At 36.6% G+C, this 17,550-nt stretch overlaps 2 protein-coding genes across 3 annotated transcripts; both read right to left on the reverse strand.

Moving 5' to 3' along the window:
- Positions 1-2,881: 2,881 nt before the first annotated feature.
- On the reverse strand, positions 2,882-7,473 carry LOC122074537 (uncharacterized protein At2g23090). The gene is made up of 3 exons (XM_042639410.1): positions 7,214-7,473; positions 7,055-7,095; positions 2,882-3,227 (listed from the first exon to the last, which is right to left on the reverse strand). The coding sequence occupies exons 1-3, from the start codon at positions 7,284-7,286 to the stop codon at positions 3,108-3,110; spliced, it is 234 nt and encodes a 77-aa protein (XP_042495344.1). The 5' UTR covers positions 7,287-7,473; the 3' UTR covers positions 2,882-3,107.
- A 3,402-nt stretch (positions 7,474-10,875) lies between these two features.
- Positions 10,876-16,918, reverse strand: LOC122074743. 2 transcript variants are annotated; one of them, XM_042639699.1, is made up of 5 exons: positions 16,573-16,918; positions 13,444-13,597; positions 13,166-13,338; positions 11,367-13,029; positions 10,876-11,212 (listed from the first exon to the last, which is right to left on the reverse strand). In XM_042639699.1, the coding sequence occupies exons 1-5, from the start codon at positions 16,611-16,613 to the stop codon at positions 11,156-11,158; spliced, it is 2,088 nt and encodes a 695-aa protein (XP_042495633.1). In that variant the 5' UTR covers positions 16,614-16,918; the 3' UTR covers positions 10,876-11,155. The 2 variants fall into 2 exon arrangements, with proteins under 2 accessions (XP_042495633.1, XP_042495632.1); XM_042639698.1 differs by having other exon boundaries at positions 13,444-13,602.
- Positions 16,919-17,550: the final 632 nt, after the last annotated feature.

Raw genomic sequence — 17,550 nt, forward strand, 5'->3', positions numbered from 1 at the left:
GAATCGATCCTCCGTTGACTGTTGACTTCTGACAACTTAAAGGTCGTGCGAAGTGGCGCGTTGAATGGAGCCCACGTGGACTACAAGGCCATCGACTTGTGGCGCCCATTAATTTGTACGAGGGCGGTGTAGCTAACCATGGTCGGCCCCTGGTTTATTCATATATAATATGGGAAAAAGAGGATTCACCCTGGCCATTGGATCTCACTGTTTCATGGCAGAGGATTTTTGTGCGGCAAAAAGAAAACAGATTGATAACATAGCTCTTGGAACTAACATATGAGCACACGAAATTATCACCTACCTCTTGGAAAATAAAAAATTTCATCCAATGTATATGTTCATGTGTGAATTCTCATTGCCCCCACATTGATGCAAAGATTACATGAACACGTAGTAATCTCTTGTCTATTTTTATGCCCTTTTATGTGTTTTCATTGGTGGTTTTTATATAAGAAAGAAGGGAAAATGATTCATACATTGTTCGCGTAAGGATTCCTTGGCATGCCAAAACACAAAATGGGTAAGGTCTTGTTATCATTAAAGTGGTTAATTAAGAAATTGTAACTTTCTTTTTCTCAAAAGCTAGCTAATGCAAGGGTGGAAAAAAGTTTAAAGAAAATATAAAGTTATTTAGTATAGCTTTTAATACATTATTTATGTGAAATGATCTATTTATCCTATTCTATGGGGTGGGAGAGGGAAGATGTGAACTAGGAGGTTTAAATCCAAGATTCATGGGTTTATGATTCCTCTCTATGGTGACCAGTCTCCATAGGGACCAGAGAGTGATCCTAGGGCTGGAATGACCTAGGGATGCATGCCAGGTCCTCCCAACCCTAGGATTACTCTCTAGTCCCTGGGCTCTATGGAGAGAAGTCGGATCTGGTTTTAACACTCCAACCCCTCTATTTTCGCTTCCCTACTCTTCATTGACGCACTCCCTATGTAGCTGGCTCGAAGAACCCTCTCCTTGTCGGATTTGGCTCCTATCTATCGAGCCCAGGGACTAGAGAGTGATCCTGTGGCTAGAAAGACCCTGGCACACATCCCAAGGTCACCACAGTCGTGAAACCACTCTCTGATCCTTGAGCTATATGGAGAGAAATCCTATCCCTCCTTTTCTTATTCAAAATGAAGGAGATCTTTGATTATAGTTACTCTTACATTTGCGAGACTGGGCGGATGAGATGTCAATTACTACTTTCAAAGAATAAAGACAGACTCAGTCCTCAGTCCTCACGCCTCATCAATCTTCAATACATTCATTGCCCTAAACTCCCTCACACGGCCACACCTCCTCAGTCTTCAATACATTCATTGCTCACATCTTCTTCCTGGTGACATTGATAATGTGCACAACAATTTCTAGCAATTTCCGTTTCAGCACTGCAAAGCAATTCAAGTTGCTGACCAGACCATAAGACAAAATGAGGGAACCATATGTATCTCCTATGATTTCCCATTCTATTTATTCCTCCTCATCAACAGGAAAAAAAAAAAAAAAAAAAACGATACAGTTTCTTTTTCTTCGTCCATGGTGAGCAGATCTCTGACCTTTTAATTAGCATGGAAGAAGTTTTTCAATGATGGTTTTTGATATCAGGTATTGCAGGGATCGATATTAGATCAGATACGATACCAATATCGATTGTATCAGTCTTGCCCTCAAAGATAACGATACCTGGCCTTATTCTAAAACCATACCCTTTGCTTATATCATGTCTGTACCATTCACTAGGTATTAATCTGTATAATAGGGGATGAGTCAAGTGGTGAAGTGATTCTTCCTTCCCTGTGGTTGACAGGAAAAACTAATCTAAAAAGATTGAAAAAAAAAAAACCCTAAAAGAAAATTACTGCTGTATATGTGAATAATATGTCAAAGACGGTGGGATGGTGGGTGTCTCAAGACTTTTACTTCCACAATCTACATTACACTCTTAAATTGCTTGACCAAACCTTACCGTAAGGTCCGTCTAGGAAAAATCCTCTCCAATTATTGGACGGCCCAACTAGACTGACATAGGGTGCACACCCATGTGTTGAGATAGGTGTCCAAATCTTCCCAATTGTTGGATGATGAATTGGGCACTAATTGAGCAGCCCACTAACGGGAAAGGAGCCATATCTCTCTATCCCCACTATGAATTTCCTCCTGTTGATGAATTCTACAGAGGAATGCTATTGTTAGTTCTCTTGGTGTAAATAACCATATTTGATTTCATGGCAAATGGATAATCTCTCTTACTATCTGAGAGAAACAATTAAAATTTTGAGCTGGACATATTAAATGATTCTATCAAAAGTTGAGATCTGTCACCCTTTTCGGGTTCTGAAATATTATTCTTCAATCACTGTTAATCTTTTTCTGCAACAGATTTGAAGATATCAAAAACGTATCAATTCTTTGTTTGAGAGATTGGTTTTTGCTGGTTTCTGTCAATCTTATAAAGATAAGCACTGTCAGACCCGGGCCAATCTTTGTAATCCCTGTTAACCATAAACCCACAAAAGAAGAGCTCCACAAAGAGACACAGCAACAGTTATTGACCTGGATAAATCCATGAATATATAATTATGAAGCAAGCATCTACAGCTAATTTGAGCATTAACTGCCAGAATAGTTGCAGAATAAAGGTGGAAATAGAAAAGCAAGCATTCAACTGAAATGAAAGATTCTAGCACAGATATGAACACACCGCTTTAACTGGTCCAGCAAATCATGAAAATTGGAAAAGCAATCGACATTAATCAAAAAATATTCAAAGGATTTTCCTGAGTTCATGCAACGCAGTATCAGGGCTCTATTCTGAGTTTGATATGGCGAGAGAAGGGTGAACAACAAAATCAGGGTTTCCGTCATATGAGAATAACAATATTCCATCTAAATACCAAGGCAACTTTTCATTTAATTAAATTTATAGAGAGAGCACCACACTGTGAAAGGAGAGATCATAAAGATAAGAGTGGCAATCCATGGTCAATAAACATATTTCACATATGGTCTTCAGTAGGCAACACACAAGTTTTAAGGGATTCCTAGGAATCAAACTAGGACGATCTAACATAATTCTACATGTTCTCTTCCCAACCTCCACAAACTCTCATTTCTTGAGATGTGGGAAGCATGCGTAGACATCAGATTTGGGATGCTTCGCTTCTGCATGCTCCCTGCACTTCACCTCCGATGTGGTGCAGATGAAAGTCTGCATGCATACCTTGCACTGCATTCATCACCAAAACCAGCAGCATTTTAGATTTTATTTAAGAAAAAAAAATTAGTTAGAATAGCTACTACGCTAACAAAAGTTTAATTGGGACATTTAATTACTGATCAATTTTTTTTTAAGACATTAAAGTCAAGAAGTCAAGAATAAAAACCCAAGGTGTTTGGTGTCATTAGATTGTCTATAAATGCATAACTACCTTGAAAATTTTTCGTTCTGCAAACCATACCTTATTTTTTTTAGCACACTTCCATGATTTACTTTTCTATGAATGAGACATATATAACAATTCCTTTACATTTCCCAATGTCACAAACTCCACAAACTTGAGGCAAGTACCAACCTCTGGCAACACTTCTGGTTTTTGGCAAGGAAATGGTCCATAAAAATGCAACAGTCACACTGAAGAAGGGATTCAAGTAGGAAATTTAGAAAAATTCCTTGGAACAGTTACCAGTGATTCCCATGCTCCATGTAATGGAGGATCCCACAGCCAGGGACATCAGGAACATGAGGATTTTGCCAGGGACATTTCCACAGCACAGAAATGTCACACTTCCAAGAAACATGGTTTGTTCTCTCAAGAAATTAAGTAGCCCAAGCAAACAGAGATGCTCATAATTTCAATACAATTTTCAAAATTATTAACTCAATATTTTCCATAATCTACATAATAATGAATTTCTCTTCACGTAAGTAATTATTCAAGAACACGTGTGAAAAATTACATATACACAGAGCTGTGACAGAAAGTAAGCAGGAACCGCAGAGAATTCAGAGCAGTGCTGGTGGGATAGTAGCAACGATAGAATTTCAGTTTTACAACTAGAGAAGCTTGACCAGGCAATAACATGACATTGTATACATCCAGAGGTTATAAATAGCACATACAGTGAGTTTTATGCATTTCACTATGTCTACAAAAATGCTTAAAAGAAACTAAATTTTGTCAGACCCCACCTGCAACTGAACCCATAATATCAAAATCTACTTGTGAATGTTTACAAACGTGGCAGAAAATTGAAAAGAAAAACAGACTTCCATCATACAGCAGAGGATTGCCAGTCTTTTGCTTGAAGGTGATAACCATATTTTCTTTGTCATTGATTTTCATATCCCACCTCCAAGGCAAATATAATTCTCTAAAGCGGCCACATGTTTTATGTTACACATCAACAGTTTGAATTTTTTTTTCTCGTGCGAGGCAAATAGTGTATGAAGAATAACACTGGACTAAGTCTCTATGAAAATAACTAAATCTATATGATTTAATACTGTAGTCAGAAGACAGTAGCGATATTATTATTCAAAGAATGCGAGTTCTCAATAACCCTTGTCTCTACACACAAATGTACACCAGCTGTCTCCTATAAATATGGAACAAAATGCTTATTTCCAAAGATCTCATAAAATTTAAGTAGAGCCTCAGAAATTCAATTGTCCCAAAACGCAATAACCTAACAAGGAATGATGACGGAAGCATAAACTGGATTCATATAAGTAACCATGTTTAATACTTACTCACAACTAATAACAGGATGTTTCAACGAGGAAACTAGGAAAAGAATTTCAAAGGGTATTCTAAAGACAAGGTGCTGGATAGCACTACTTGAATAGAAGAGAAAATAATACATATTGTTTAGAGAGAGATGAAAGTTTCGAATCCAAAGAAAATAGGTTAAGAGAAGGTCTAATTGCTCAGAGAAGCAAGTACTGCTACAGGAGATGGCTAAACTCTGTCGAATTCTCCTCATCTAGCATCACTTGCACCACACCTAAGTTCCCCCAAGGCTAGGCTGTATAAAGATTGCATAGAGATTTAATCTGACCAAGTCCAAGATTGAACGCATTATCTTATCAGATATTTCAATCCAATTAATATCCACACTCAAAATTCAGAGATTTGGATGAAATATGCTTATATTTTAGATTTTGATCACTTGCCAGTAACTAATTAGACGTCGTAAAATGTCAGATAAAATATTTGGGAAAAAAAAATGGAAATGAAGATTTGAACCCCTAGAAACAAATAAAAGCCCCCCATAACCTTATAAAACAAGCTACAGAAAAAAAAAATTCAAAAATTCAATTGGATTCAGATCTTTCCTATGATGATGGATCAGCAGTCATCTGTGACCAAACTAATGATTGGATTTACCCCAAATGGATTGTAAAAAAATCTCAATTTTCTCTTCTAGATGTAATAGAGATATAAATCCAATTCATACAGCCCCAACCAAATGTATTAACTTCTGGTTATATCTCGCCAAGTCTAACCTTGTGTCCATCACTAAAATATCATCTCAGAACACTAATTTTAAATGTTGTGTCATCATAGCAACATTCAGATCCATAAAGCTTGGCTATTCTTCATACTGTCCAATAAATTTACCTCCTACCTTTAATGAAACGATCTAATCACACAAAACCCCAAAAGCAACCCTTTGCACTATGGATTCTTTAACCATTAATTCTAACAGTTCATTTCCACCCCAATTCTTACTAATCCATCCCATATATTCTATCTTCGTCAAGCTAATTTCAGAACTTCTAATCCTAAAGCATCCTTCCATCATTCTATCCTAGCATTTATCCTCCCTCAACCCTTCGTCATCCAAGACAATACCCTTTTAAATAGTACATACCCTCTTACCTATTCATGTATATGTATCTCTAATCAACTCATCCGCAGCACAAACAAGTCCCAATGAGGTGTACAATACTCAATGCATAATTTGTGTACCCCTGTTGTTATTTCAAAATACATTCAGTTTCCTCCATTTGGAAAAAAAAAAGCGCACTCCCACCACCCCCCAAACAACACACATACACGCACCAAAAACAAAAAAACAAAAAAGACCAAAAAAGACCAAAAAAAAAAGTAGTGCATTAAAATGTATTAAACTGCTTTTATACACCCATTCTTTAAGGAGTCTCTGCCTAAGTATCCAACTCTTTGATTATACTCAACGAGAAAAGAACAAAGTGCATAAAAATAATAAGTGTTACCAACTCTTTGATCAAGGACATCAATACTTACCCACATTTTAGATGGAACAAAATTCTTCTTTAATTTAATTTAAACAGGCCCACTTTACTATAGGTGAAACAAAAAGTTTCACCACAAATTTTGGGAGAACTTTTTTTTAGAGAGAAAGCAAGCAAGAGTTGATCTCAAAATTAATTCTACCTTCCAAACATGCCCACAAACTATGAAGTGAGAACTTGAGTGAGTTATGGGCTACCATTCTGTTATGCTTAGTAGTCAAACCCAATTATCATTGCTAACAATGCCTACTTCAAACCTTGCAAAATCAACCTGACTCCCTAGTCAATTTCACCATATTCTTTCTTGAAATACAATAACAACAGATGATCCACAACTGTAAGGGAGATGGATAATGGAAAAAGGAATAAAAACAGAAAGTTCTAGAAGTTGAAAAAAATCCAGAACACAATAGTTATAGTAAGAAGCTCTGAACAGAAGAATAATAAGAGGTTAAACTACAGACTGATAGAGATAACATTTGATTCTTGAACAGAAAATACACCGACCACTGAAACTGCAGACTGCATGAGCAGAACAGTTTCACAATCTGCCCAAACAGTCTTAAGAACAGATATTATTTAAGTCATCACTGCACAATAAAATTATTCTGTTAAAACACTAAAATTTAGTACGGAAATCAAACCCATAATTATCCTTCCAATCCCTAAATTTTTCTTCTTCTTTTTTGGTTACAAATTCTTAGAGAAACATAAAGAAATCCAATACAAAAAAAGGGGGAAAAACAGATCAAATGCATGAAGATTGGGAGAATCACCTGGATCGACATCGCTTTTTTGTTGGATTCCAGTTGGCTACCTGCATGGCAAGTGGAGGGGCAAAAATCAAGAGAATAATCAAAGATCTACAAGCAAGAAAAGCATAATTGAGAGAAAAAAAAAGCGTTAATGAACCCAGAAAAGAAAAAAGAAATAACCCTTGGCGGCCTTCGCCTTCTCCATGTTCTTCTCTCTAGCCATCTTGGCTTTCTGCCCGTTGCCTCCCCCCATACTGACCAAAACGACGGGAAACAAAAGAAAAAACCCTAGCTTCTCCTTACAAGGGGCGGCTACGGAGGAGGAGGAGGAGGATGAGGCGGAGGGATAGAGAGAAAGAGAAGCCGAGAAAAAAGATGAGAGCTTCGAACCCGACTGGACGGGGAGAAGAATCCAAACGCATGAGACTACTTTAAAGTGGGGAAGAGAGACGGAGACCCACACCACATAAGTCTTGCGCAGAAGCTTCTTCTTCCCATATCCTTTTCAGGTCTACCAAATTCGGTGCACATTCTGTTGGATCACCGTTCACCAGTCCAAGTGGTTATTGATTCTGATCGGACGATGAAGATGCTATAGTCATCATCAATTCCTAATCCACGAAGGTCAGTGGTATACAGATGGTGGCATCAAAGCATATATTCCATTATTCCATGAACAACTAGAGACGTTTGTTAACATACAGTGTCTTAGAGTAGTGAAGCTACTCTTAAGGTGTTATGTAACTTAATCTTTTTTAATAATAATAATAATAATAATAACGATTTTAGATTTGTGAAATTTTCTTTATAAAATTTACAACCGAAGATCAAATTAGTCAGTATCAATATTGATTAGAATTGGTCTCTCAGATCTTAAAAACCCAAAGATTTTGATAAGATAATTGGTCAATCAGATCGTTTAGAATCAGGTTAGATCACAATTGAAATCGATTTCGATCTGAATTGACAATTCCATTAATCCAATTTCAACTTTTGAAAGCAAAATCATTGAAGAAGTTGGTTTTTATGCATGATAGTGTATCATAAACTGTAATAATTTCAGTCTGTTGGATAGGAATATCTAATCAAAGTTTTTGCAATTAACTTTTTTTCTAAAATATTATTCTCCAATTTGGCGTCTGACGTATGATGTTTACTTGGTTGTGAAGGCATCTGGATTCTGTACAAAAGAGGAGATGAGGCATGAATGCACCATGCGGCGCTGGGGCCTCACTGCATGGGGTGGTGGTGGACCGGTGGTGGTTGGGTGTTGCGCTTTTGCATTGAAAGCACAAGTGGTGGGGCCCTTCTCTGCTTCCTCCACCCGGCTGGGGTCAAATTAGCTTGACTTTTGGCCTTTTGGGATAGTGATTAGGAGAATGAATGGTCTTCGGACCGAGTTCCGTGAGAGAGGAATCCTCTCACCATGGCCATTGGTTTTTTTTTTTTTTTTTGATCGATCGATATATTTGGATTCATGTTATTAGTGTTTGTATCTCAGGATGAGCCGGAGATTGGAAAGAGAAAGAATTCCCTGACCATTGGTGATGTGACTATACATTATGATATTGGTATCATCAATAACTCTATTTATTGATTAGTTCGAAAATTAGTATCAGAAAAAAAAAAAGATTAATTTTAAAATAATATTATTTTTGATCTTTTGACAATAGTGGGAGATTGTAATATTTATGAATTTTATTAATTATTTGGATTGATCAATTGGTGAGAGTCGAATTACATGGACAGATTCAAGCCCACTCTAACATATTAGAGATAACTCGTATGATTGGACACAATTTGATGTATATTGGTCATATTCCTTACTTGATTTCTACATTTACCTTATGCAAAATTATTTCATCATTCATTTATTTATTAATTCTTTTATGGTTCCGTTTGTCACAGTTTATTGACAATAAATTGTACCAATAGTCATCAGTGGAAAAAAAAAAAAAAAAACTCTACCGATCTTATGAATTAGTAATATGCCAATTTTTTTTTTTGCTTTTAGTCCAATTGAATACCCATCCATGTAAATTCATGCATCATTGTATATTTTTAGCTGTTAATGTATGTACATGTTTCAACTCATAAGTTGTGTTTGGTAGACATTCTTCAAACAGATTCCAGATTTAAAACATGATTATTTTCTATTTTATAGATTTAGAATGTGTTTAAGGCCCTCGTTGGTATCATTTTTCTTTTAGATTTTTACTAATTAATAAAAATCATTAATAAAAACTATTTTTTTTCTATCAAAACATAAAAATAGTTTGGTAACTACTTAGGGAAAAATGTTGTTTTGTGAGAAATAGTTTGGTATTTCTATGTGCAAAATGGATTTTTTGAAGAAATTGATGAAGAGATTCCTTTCACCCATTTATTTTATAACTCTCTTTCTCCACTTTGGAGTGAAAATGAGGGGGCACAGGGCTTGAATTTCTAATTACAATGCAAATGACTACTTTATCCCTCCATATTGGGACTTTAAGCTCGTGCTCATTAAAGTCAGCACAAAAATAACTGAAAATCAATTTTGGCCAAAACACACAAATGAATCTTGATCTCTTTTTTATTTTTGTGTTTTACCAATTTGTTTAAATAGAAACAAGCTCCATTAATGATGCAAAATGCAGCTAAAATCATTTTTGTGAACATAAAAACAAAAAAAATGATACCAAAGAAGACCTAAGACCCATAATTTATTTCGAGAATGCATATCAAACACAACATTAAGACGTATATTTTCATAGTTTTTAATTTTGTTAGTTGAGAAGGGGGAGGGCTGAATGGGTTCCCTGGCATTGGAGGAGGGTATTTCGAAACCAGTCATACATCATGTATGACATTTTAAGGGGGGTGCTACAATGTTTTGGGTGAGGAACTAAAACCCCCCAAAAAAAAAAAAAAAAACTTTTTAGATAAAACCATTGAATGAAGATAAAAATAGAATAACAATTTGAGGGAAAGGATTTCCCATGTGGTGAATATGAGAGGAATCTCTAAAACCCACACCAGTCACACTATAAGAAATAATTTCATCAACAAAAGGTCTTGTATTGGGAAGGGTGTGAGAGTGTGAGGAAGGATCCCCATTCTTTTTTTTTAATGGGAAAGGCTCGAAGAGCCTAAACAGTAAGACATATATCAATCCTTTTCACATGTATTGCTTAGAGAATTCTCACCCTTTTATAGGCCTTAGAGTGAAAAAAAAAAATCATTTTTTTTACTATTTTGATTAAAAAAAGCATGATCTTTTATTATTTTGGTTGAACAGAAGGTGCGGGCTTAATCATAGAGTTGGTTTGGGGTTGAGAATCATATCAAATAAAACCATAGTTATGAAGATTGCTGACTGCAGAGTGGACTGGTCTAGCTGTGAGGGGACAGGAGGGCCACAAAATTGAAACATGGGTTTCTCCGGTTCCCATTGACTTACACATGAAATAATATCGATGATACACGATATGGTAAAATGATCACCGTCTTACAGGTGAATTCAGTGCATAGTATACTGTTGCAACTTCTGCTGATAGAGCAGGCGTTAGGTTTGTGGTCTAAAAATCAACTCCTATCACGTGTACCACCCCTTCGTGTCATCCCCTCAAAATTCCCTTGGGAAATCCTATAGGATGTAACAAAAAAAAAAAAAAAATCACTGCCTTAAAGATCTGAAAGACAAAAAGGAAAAAAAGAAGAAATTTTGAAGGATAATAAACTTCATTGTTGGGCATGCACGGTTTATATGAAATTAGACTCTGATTCCAAATTGAATCGGATCATAATCGGCCAGAATTGATCAGAACACCTAGAAATTGGTATTGGAAGAAGAAAAAATATTCAAAAAACTTGTTACAAGATGTAAGTTTCATTGATTTTCTATAAGTTTACTGACTAAAAGAAAGAAAATAACTAAGAATGAAGATCCAAGTGCATAGCTGATCCAAAAGGATGGTCAGTCAGCCAATCCCATGTCCCTCTAAGAAATTCAATAATGTTCAAGCTTATGCATTCAACCTACATATGGTATTTGAACAACGATTTCAGGAAAAAAAAAAAAAAAGAGCTTTACAGGTTGGATGTTTGGTTATGGCAGAACCAGAACAAATAGAGACATTTTCATTGTTCCCCCCTAGCTTGTATCTGCTCCTCCTCTTCAGCTTTTCTCCAAGCAGCCTGAACATGAGAAAAGAAATTAGAAGCCCCACATACTAAATAACAGACACTATAACTAGCTTAATAGCAGGGCAGTAACAAACACAGAAAGTAAGCTACTAAGTTAGTGAAGTAACAAACACAGAAAGCAAGCATAGAGAGATTGTTAACTTGCCTTGTCACGTTCGAGTCTCGATAAGTAGGGACGCATGGAATTCCCTAAGCTTAAACCTCCCCATGCTTCATGCAAATCCCTCTTCCTAGCTTCTCGAAGAGATTCGAAATGACTTCCCTGATCTCCTCCTGATTGCTGGGCAGCAGCCAACTTCTCCTTTTCAAGTCTTGACTGGTGTTTCACTAAGATTTGATCCAGTCCACCGTCACTTTTCTCAATATTTGGATATCTCCTCTTTCCTTTCACATCTTCTTCCTTTGTACCTAGTTCCATTTTTTCTCTCTCAAGTCGAGGGACATGCTTTACAAGGATCTTATCCAAGCTTTCACAATCTACAACATTGGTTCTTCCTTGTTTCTTTTGGGTCCTGTAATCTATTCCTGATGTTAATGCTTGCATCTTTTCCCTTTCCAACCTGTGGACTCTCTTCACCAAAATGCTGTCAAGACCTTTTGTCTCTTTTGACACATTATATTCTGGCAAAGATGATTCAGCTGTTTCCATTTTTTCCTGTTCTGAGTACTCTGTGGAATTGGCTATGGCCAACTTCCCATCAACTTCATTGTTCGTATCCATATTTTCTTTACCCAATTTTCTTTCTTCCATCAGGTGATTAGTTCTTGCCTTCCTGGCTTCTTGAACCTCTCTTTCAAGCTTTGAGACGTGCTTTACCAGGAACTTATCTAAGCTTGGGACATCTGGCACATCTTTTTTCCTTTGATGGATCAGTCCCTTGTACTCCTCTTCAGATGCTTTTCTTGATTTATTTTTTGCCTCTTCAATCTCCTTTTTTAGCTTTGAAGAATGCCTAACTAGAATACTTCCCAAGTCTGGGACAGCTTCAGATGAAGTTACATTACTGATCAGATTATCCAGTCTGTCCTCTGATTCCACTGGGTTGCTTTCTAATGCTTCCTTGGGCTCAGCTGTTTTTGTGTTCTTTGCTTCTTGTACCTCTCTTTCAAGTCTTGACATGTGCTTCACCAAAAACTTGTCTAGACTTGGGAGTTCTGAACCAAGTTGTTTCCTTCTCATCTGCCCATCCATGAAGTATTCCATAGTCTGTTTGCTATTTTCCACTTCGATCAGTACAGCATTCAATCCACAAGTCGCAACTATAGTTGCAAGAGAAGCAAGCTCATCTTCCTTCAAGCACTTAAGCCTTTCAAACATCACATCAATAAGTTTTTCCATATTGATATTTTGAGGCAGCTGCTGGTTCTTGCTCTTTCTATCTCTCAAAGCATCTGGTATCTTACAATTTAAGCCCTGAGAACTAAGAGCATCTTCATTAGACTCAGATTCTGGTTCAGATCCGGTATCCGATTCACAGTCTGGTAACTCCTGATTGGTTTCATTTGTATCTGGATTCTGACTGATCTTTCGGAGAAGATCCTTGAATTCATCCTTATTCAAGGAAGAACGGCAATGGGCTAGCCGGATGAATGCAGTCTTGACTGCTGCTGCAACTTCTTTATCTACCTCAAATGCAGTTTCAAGAGATGCTGTAACTGTATGGGTAGATGTATCTATTTCACATTGCTTTCGAGGGCAATCTTGTCTGTCATACATGATCACTCCCATTGCTGTTGCTACCTCAAAAGCTTCAGCTACATTCTTCTCTGCTTTCAGCAAGAGGACTTCTGCTTCTTTACTTTCAATCCTGAGGAAGGCCAACAAGAGACTTACAAAAGATGGAGTGGATTTTGGGTGTGGTTTTTTTTTTTTGGGGGGGGGGGGGGGGGGGTTGTAAGAGAGGGAATAAACAAAATTATGATCTGATTGAGTGATAAAGGAACCTGGCAGCTCGAAGTATTCTGCACCAAGAAGCTTCCACCAATGCAGCTGTACGAGCCTCCACAGCCTTCTGTGCAGCTTCTCTGGCTGCTATTTTTTCTCTCAGAACTCTTGAATAGTGAGGATTTGAATCACCCAGAGTTTCATCAAGAGTTGAATTCATGCCATCTACTTCCTGCAAAAAAGAACCTCCAATTAATATCTGTTGACCATCATTGATACCAGGAGTACAATTTTTGGTGAGGATATTATTTTTGGAGAAGGGATAATCATCAAATACCTGCAGAAGCTTTATTTTCCTCTCTAAGTAAGAATCTGTCTTTTTCCGAGGGAACCAGTTGAGAGGAGAATTTTTACGGTGTGAAGGCTTCTTAATTTGTGCTGTAGATTTGTTGACAGCATTTAGAGTTGAATGGCCAACATCTTTTGACACTCTACTCTGCATGAGAAATTAAGTTAGGGCCAAGCAGGACCTCAATAAGAAACAGAAGATAATATTTTTTTAACCCAAAATGAAGTTGCATTTCCAGCAGCAGTTTGTTTTCATCTCTGCACATCATTGAACATTTCAAAGTGCACAAAATAAATTATGCATCCAAGACAAAAGCTCAGAACATAAATTAGAATCAAGAAACATTCAATCAAGAGAAGATAAAAAATTGTAAATATTATCACAGCAATGCCAGGGCGGTCCGTTCCCTCAGCCAGTGGAAGCCACAGAAGATTCTTTTTGATGGTCTAACAATATCTACATAAAAAACAATTACATTTTTCCTGTCCAAAGCCATGATTTTTATCAGCTGTAGCATGACAGATGGTCAGAATGGTCTGAACTTCATCTAGGTCTGAATCCTATTGAGAGGTCCATTAGAGATTAGAAATTGTTGAAGAACGAACAAGATGTTTCTTTTATCCCTTACAGTGGATCGGAAGATAAATAAATGCTTCATGTATTCAAGATAATTATGTATTTAAAAAATACCATCTCAATTCATCTTATTTCATCAGATCCAAGATGTGATATGGTCTTGAAGTTCAATAACATTTCATCATTCTTGAACAAAAGCCCATTTTTTCTTCAAGAATATCTTGTTTGCTCTCTGATAACAAAATATCATCAAGATGGGGCTGTCTCAGAAGTGGCTGTTATCTTGCGTGATTTCGATTACAAATATCAAGGAGTTGTCTTACATGTGTGGAAGATATTGAGAGTTTGAGACCCACTTACCTCCAGAGACAAAACTTGTATCGTCAAGTGCAGCATATTGAAGCTGGGGTACTTGAAGAAGAAATATTAGGTATGCACAACTTGTATTATGAAAAATTATCTTACTTCATTCAATTCACGATTTTGTGGTTCAAAAAAATTAGCTTGGATCAGTTGCCACCAATAACATCTTCAGCCCAGAAATAGTATGGGATTCTACCTTTTCTAGTTATTTGATGGATTAGACATGAGAATAATCCAACATATGGTTCTACTAGTAAAATGTAATTCTACATATATTTCTGATCCACCAGAAGAAGATATGTCTGTAATTGGACTTGAAAACCTTTCCAGGGAGGATGAACTCCAGCTAATGTAACATGGAATATTGCCCTCACTCACTAATGGACGTATCACATCCATGTGTATAGATTTCATTAATTTGAAAATTTCTGAAACTGTTTATCTTTCAACAGCACTGAGTAAAGTGGTACACTGCAGCAGGTTGCATTTAAATCTTGCCCATTCTTTTCGAAGTCTGCACCTTGACATTTGGAAATCCACTTATATGCTAAAAGATCATGTCTATATAACCCCACCAGGGACTCAAATCACATGCAATTCTACATGGAATTCCACTTCTTTGAATGAAACCATCTCAATGCATGAGTTCCTACCTAGTTGTTGAACATAGATATTGGCATCTTTGAACTTCTCTAGACCAAATGCAATGCATAGAACTATAATCGAAAGTTAACATCTACATTAAAAACGACTACCACCTGTACAGATAGTCTATCTATATACTCCTAATATAGTTATTCACATTTGGTACAACAGAGTTTCCATGGATGTCAATTTAACAATTTGAAGTTTCAATGCATCACTGTATGAAATTCTCACTTGATAAGCAAATAAAAACTAATAATGTTTAGCATGGTTTTGAATGTGATGATGCAACACTGATATGTATAGTGAATAGATATTGACAACCTCTACTAAACCTTTCAAACCCCTTTCCCAACCCCCCCCCCCCCAAAAAAAAAATCTTGTTGTACATGTTTCACAAACTATATGAAACTATATGAGGCTGTTCTCTCTCAAGAAATCAATGTTCCAGCGCGGGAACTAAAGGTCTTTTAACTATTACTAGCCAATCTAGTTAGATAGTCTCACCCCAATCTAATTTAGTCTTGCTTTCTGTTTCAGTCTTCTCTGACTGATCTAAAGGTCTTTAACAGTTGCAGTAAGAATCCCGAGTCCTGACTCAATATTTGATAAATATCCCCAAGGATGAACACTGAGGTAAAGGGTACCTAGTACAAAAGCATGCATATACACACATGTACATTTTAAGGTGGTTAAAACAAACAAAATGTACAAAATTTGAGGACAACAAATTAAGGCAATGGAGCTCCCGCTGATTTTGGCTTGTTTGGATTCTGGAAGTTCTCAACTGCAATTCCTCATTCGTTCAAGTATCAAATTTCCATGTCATTTCTTTGATTTAGAATAGAAAGCTGAAACTAATGTCTGAAATGTTTAAGCCATTCAAAAACTCCAAATAGGCTTGTTGACTAGTACTACAAAATTCAGTTTAACCCTTGGCCTGTGATAAATATATTTTTCTACACTCAAAATCCTTCCAGAAAAACACACACACAAACTCCGAATTCCCATCCTAAGTAAAAAGAGAATTTTCTTAGTTGTTGAAATGATATCCAGACTATGGCCGGACAAGCAATTTTTTCAATCTTATTCTGAATAGCTTTTTTTCAGTCAATCTAAAACTGAGAACTTTGGAAAGAGATCTGATTTGAAAAGATCATAATGGAGTAACATTGATAACCCGAATTAATTAGATAAAGGAGGATCTGAACTTAGTTGGGGAAAATTCTTGTGATAGAGTAGACATTTACGAGATAATAATCAAACAATAAGCAGCGGTATATAGAGACACAAACGGCAAGAAAGACTGAAAAGTAAAATAAAATTATTTAATTCCAGGTCCTGATAACACCACTGAAACTCATTTTATTCACAAAGGTATGGTAAACAGCTGAATTGATAGGAACTGATGGAAACACTTGTAATTTGTGTTCAACACAGATAATTAAGCATTGTCAGAATCCGTTTTCTTTACAAGGTAATAGAAATATGCATCGAAAGAAACCCTAATTCTGTTTGAAAACCAACCCTTACCTTTCCAAGCTTCGAGGTTGTCGTTGCAGACTCCTCCACATTTTCGACCTTCCTCTCTGGATCAATAAAGGCTCCGTTGCTTTGATTTCCCGAGTCCAAGCCTAACAGAGACATACAACCTAATTCCATGGCGGAACTTGTCAGATCCTGTTACAAAAAGAAGATTAAAGACTCGGAAAAACTGAGATCCAAAGGCAACAGCTCTGTGACAGGGACGATCGACTATGCGGCTAAATAATTGTGCGTAAGCTTCGTCGTTCTATGCGAATTTGGAAACCGAAATGAATGAGTTCTCTGGGCGTTACGAGAATAGATGGAAAGATTTGTAAAGACCAAAAGAGGGATACGCTAGATTCCTCTGTTAAGAGTTTTGAAAGAGAAACTATCCGTTACAAGGCGATGCCTTCTGCTTCCAACGGTCCGATAGGTGGAAAAGATGTCAGATGCATCCAGGAGCACCCCATTACGGTACAACCTACGTCCCTGTGCTGTTGATTTGGAGTATCAACTTAACAGGAACCGCTTCAATTGGCCGTATATTCTCATAAAATGAACAGCTCTGATCTTAGGATGGAAGTTCTAACGGTCGTCCAGGTTTAAGCCGTTGATGGTCCAATATTCTTATTAAAATAATAATAATAATAATAATTTATTATCCAAAGTCATGTTTAATTAATGAAGGGAGAGGGAAGGAATTTTCCCTGCTATACCAATAGCAGCACCGAGAATGGTTTCATTCACTCATTCTTCCCTAGTGCAACAGAAATTTGTTGTGATGTAATGCATTGGATTGATCATATGTCAAATTTCATAATAAAGTTTAATTATTATAACATTGGTGAGATGATTTTAAAAGTTGAAATCTTATCGATTGTAAGTAACAAAGGGTGATTGATAGAGTCGGAAATCACATGAAGATATTGTTTTTTGATAGGTTATAGAATCAGATTATAATATATATATATATATATTTTTTTT

Source organism: Macadamia integrifolia, chromosome 3, assembly GCF_013358625.1.
Source record: "Macadamia integrifolia cultivar HAES 741 chromosome 3, SCU_Mint_v3, whole genome shotgun sequence".
Classification (NCBI taxonomy): domain Eukaryota; kingdom Viridiplantae; phylum Streptophyta; class Magnoliopsida; order Proteales; family Proteaceae; genus Macadamia; species Macadamia integrifolia.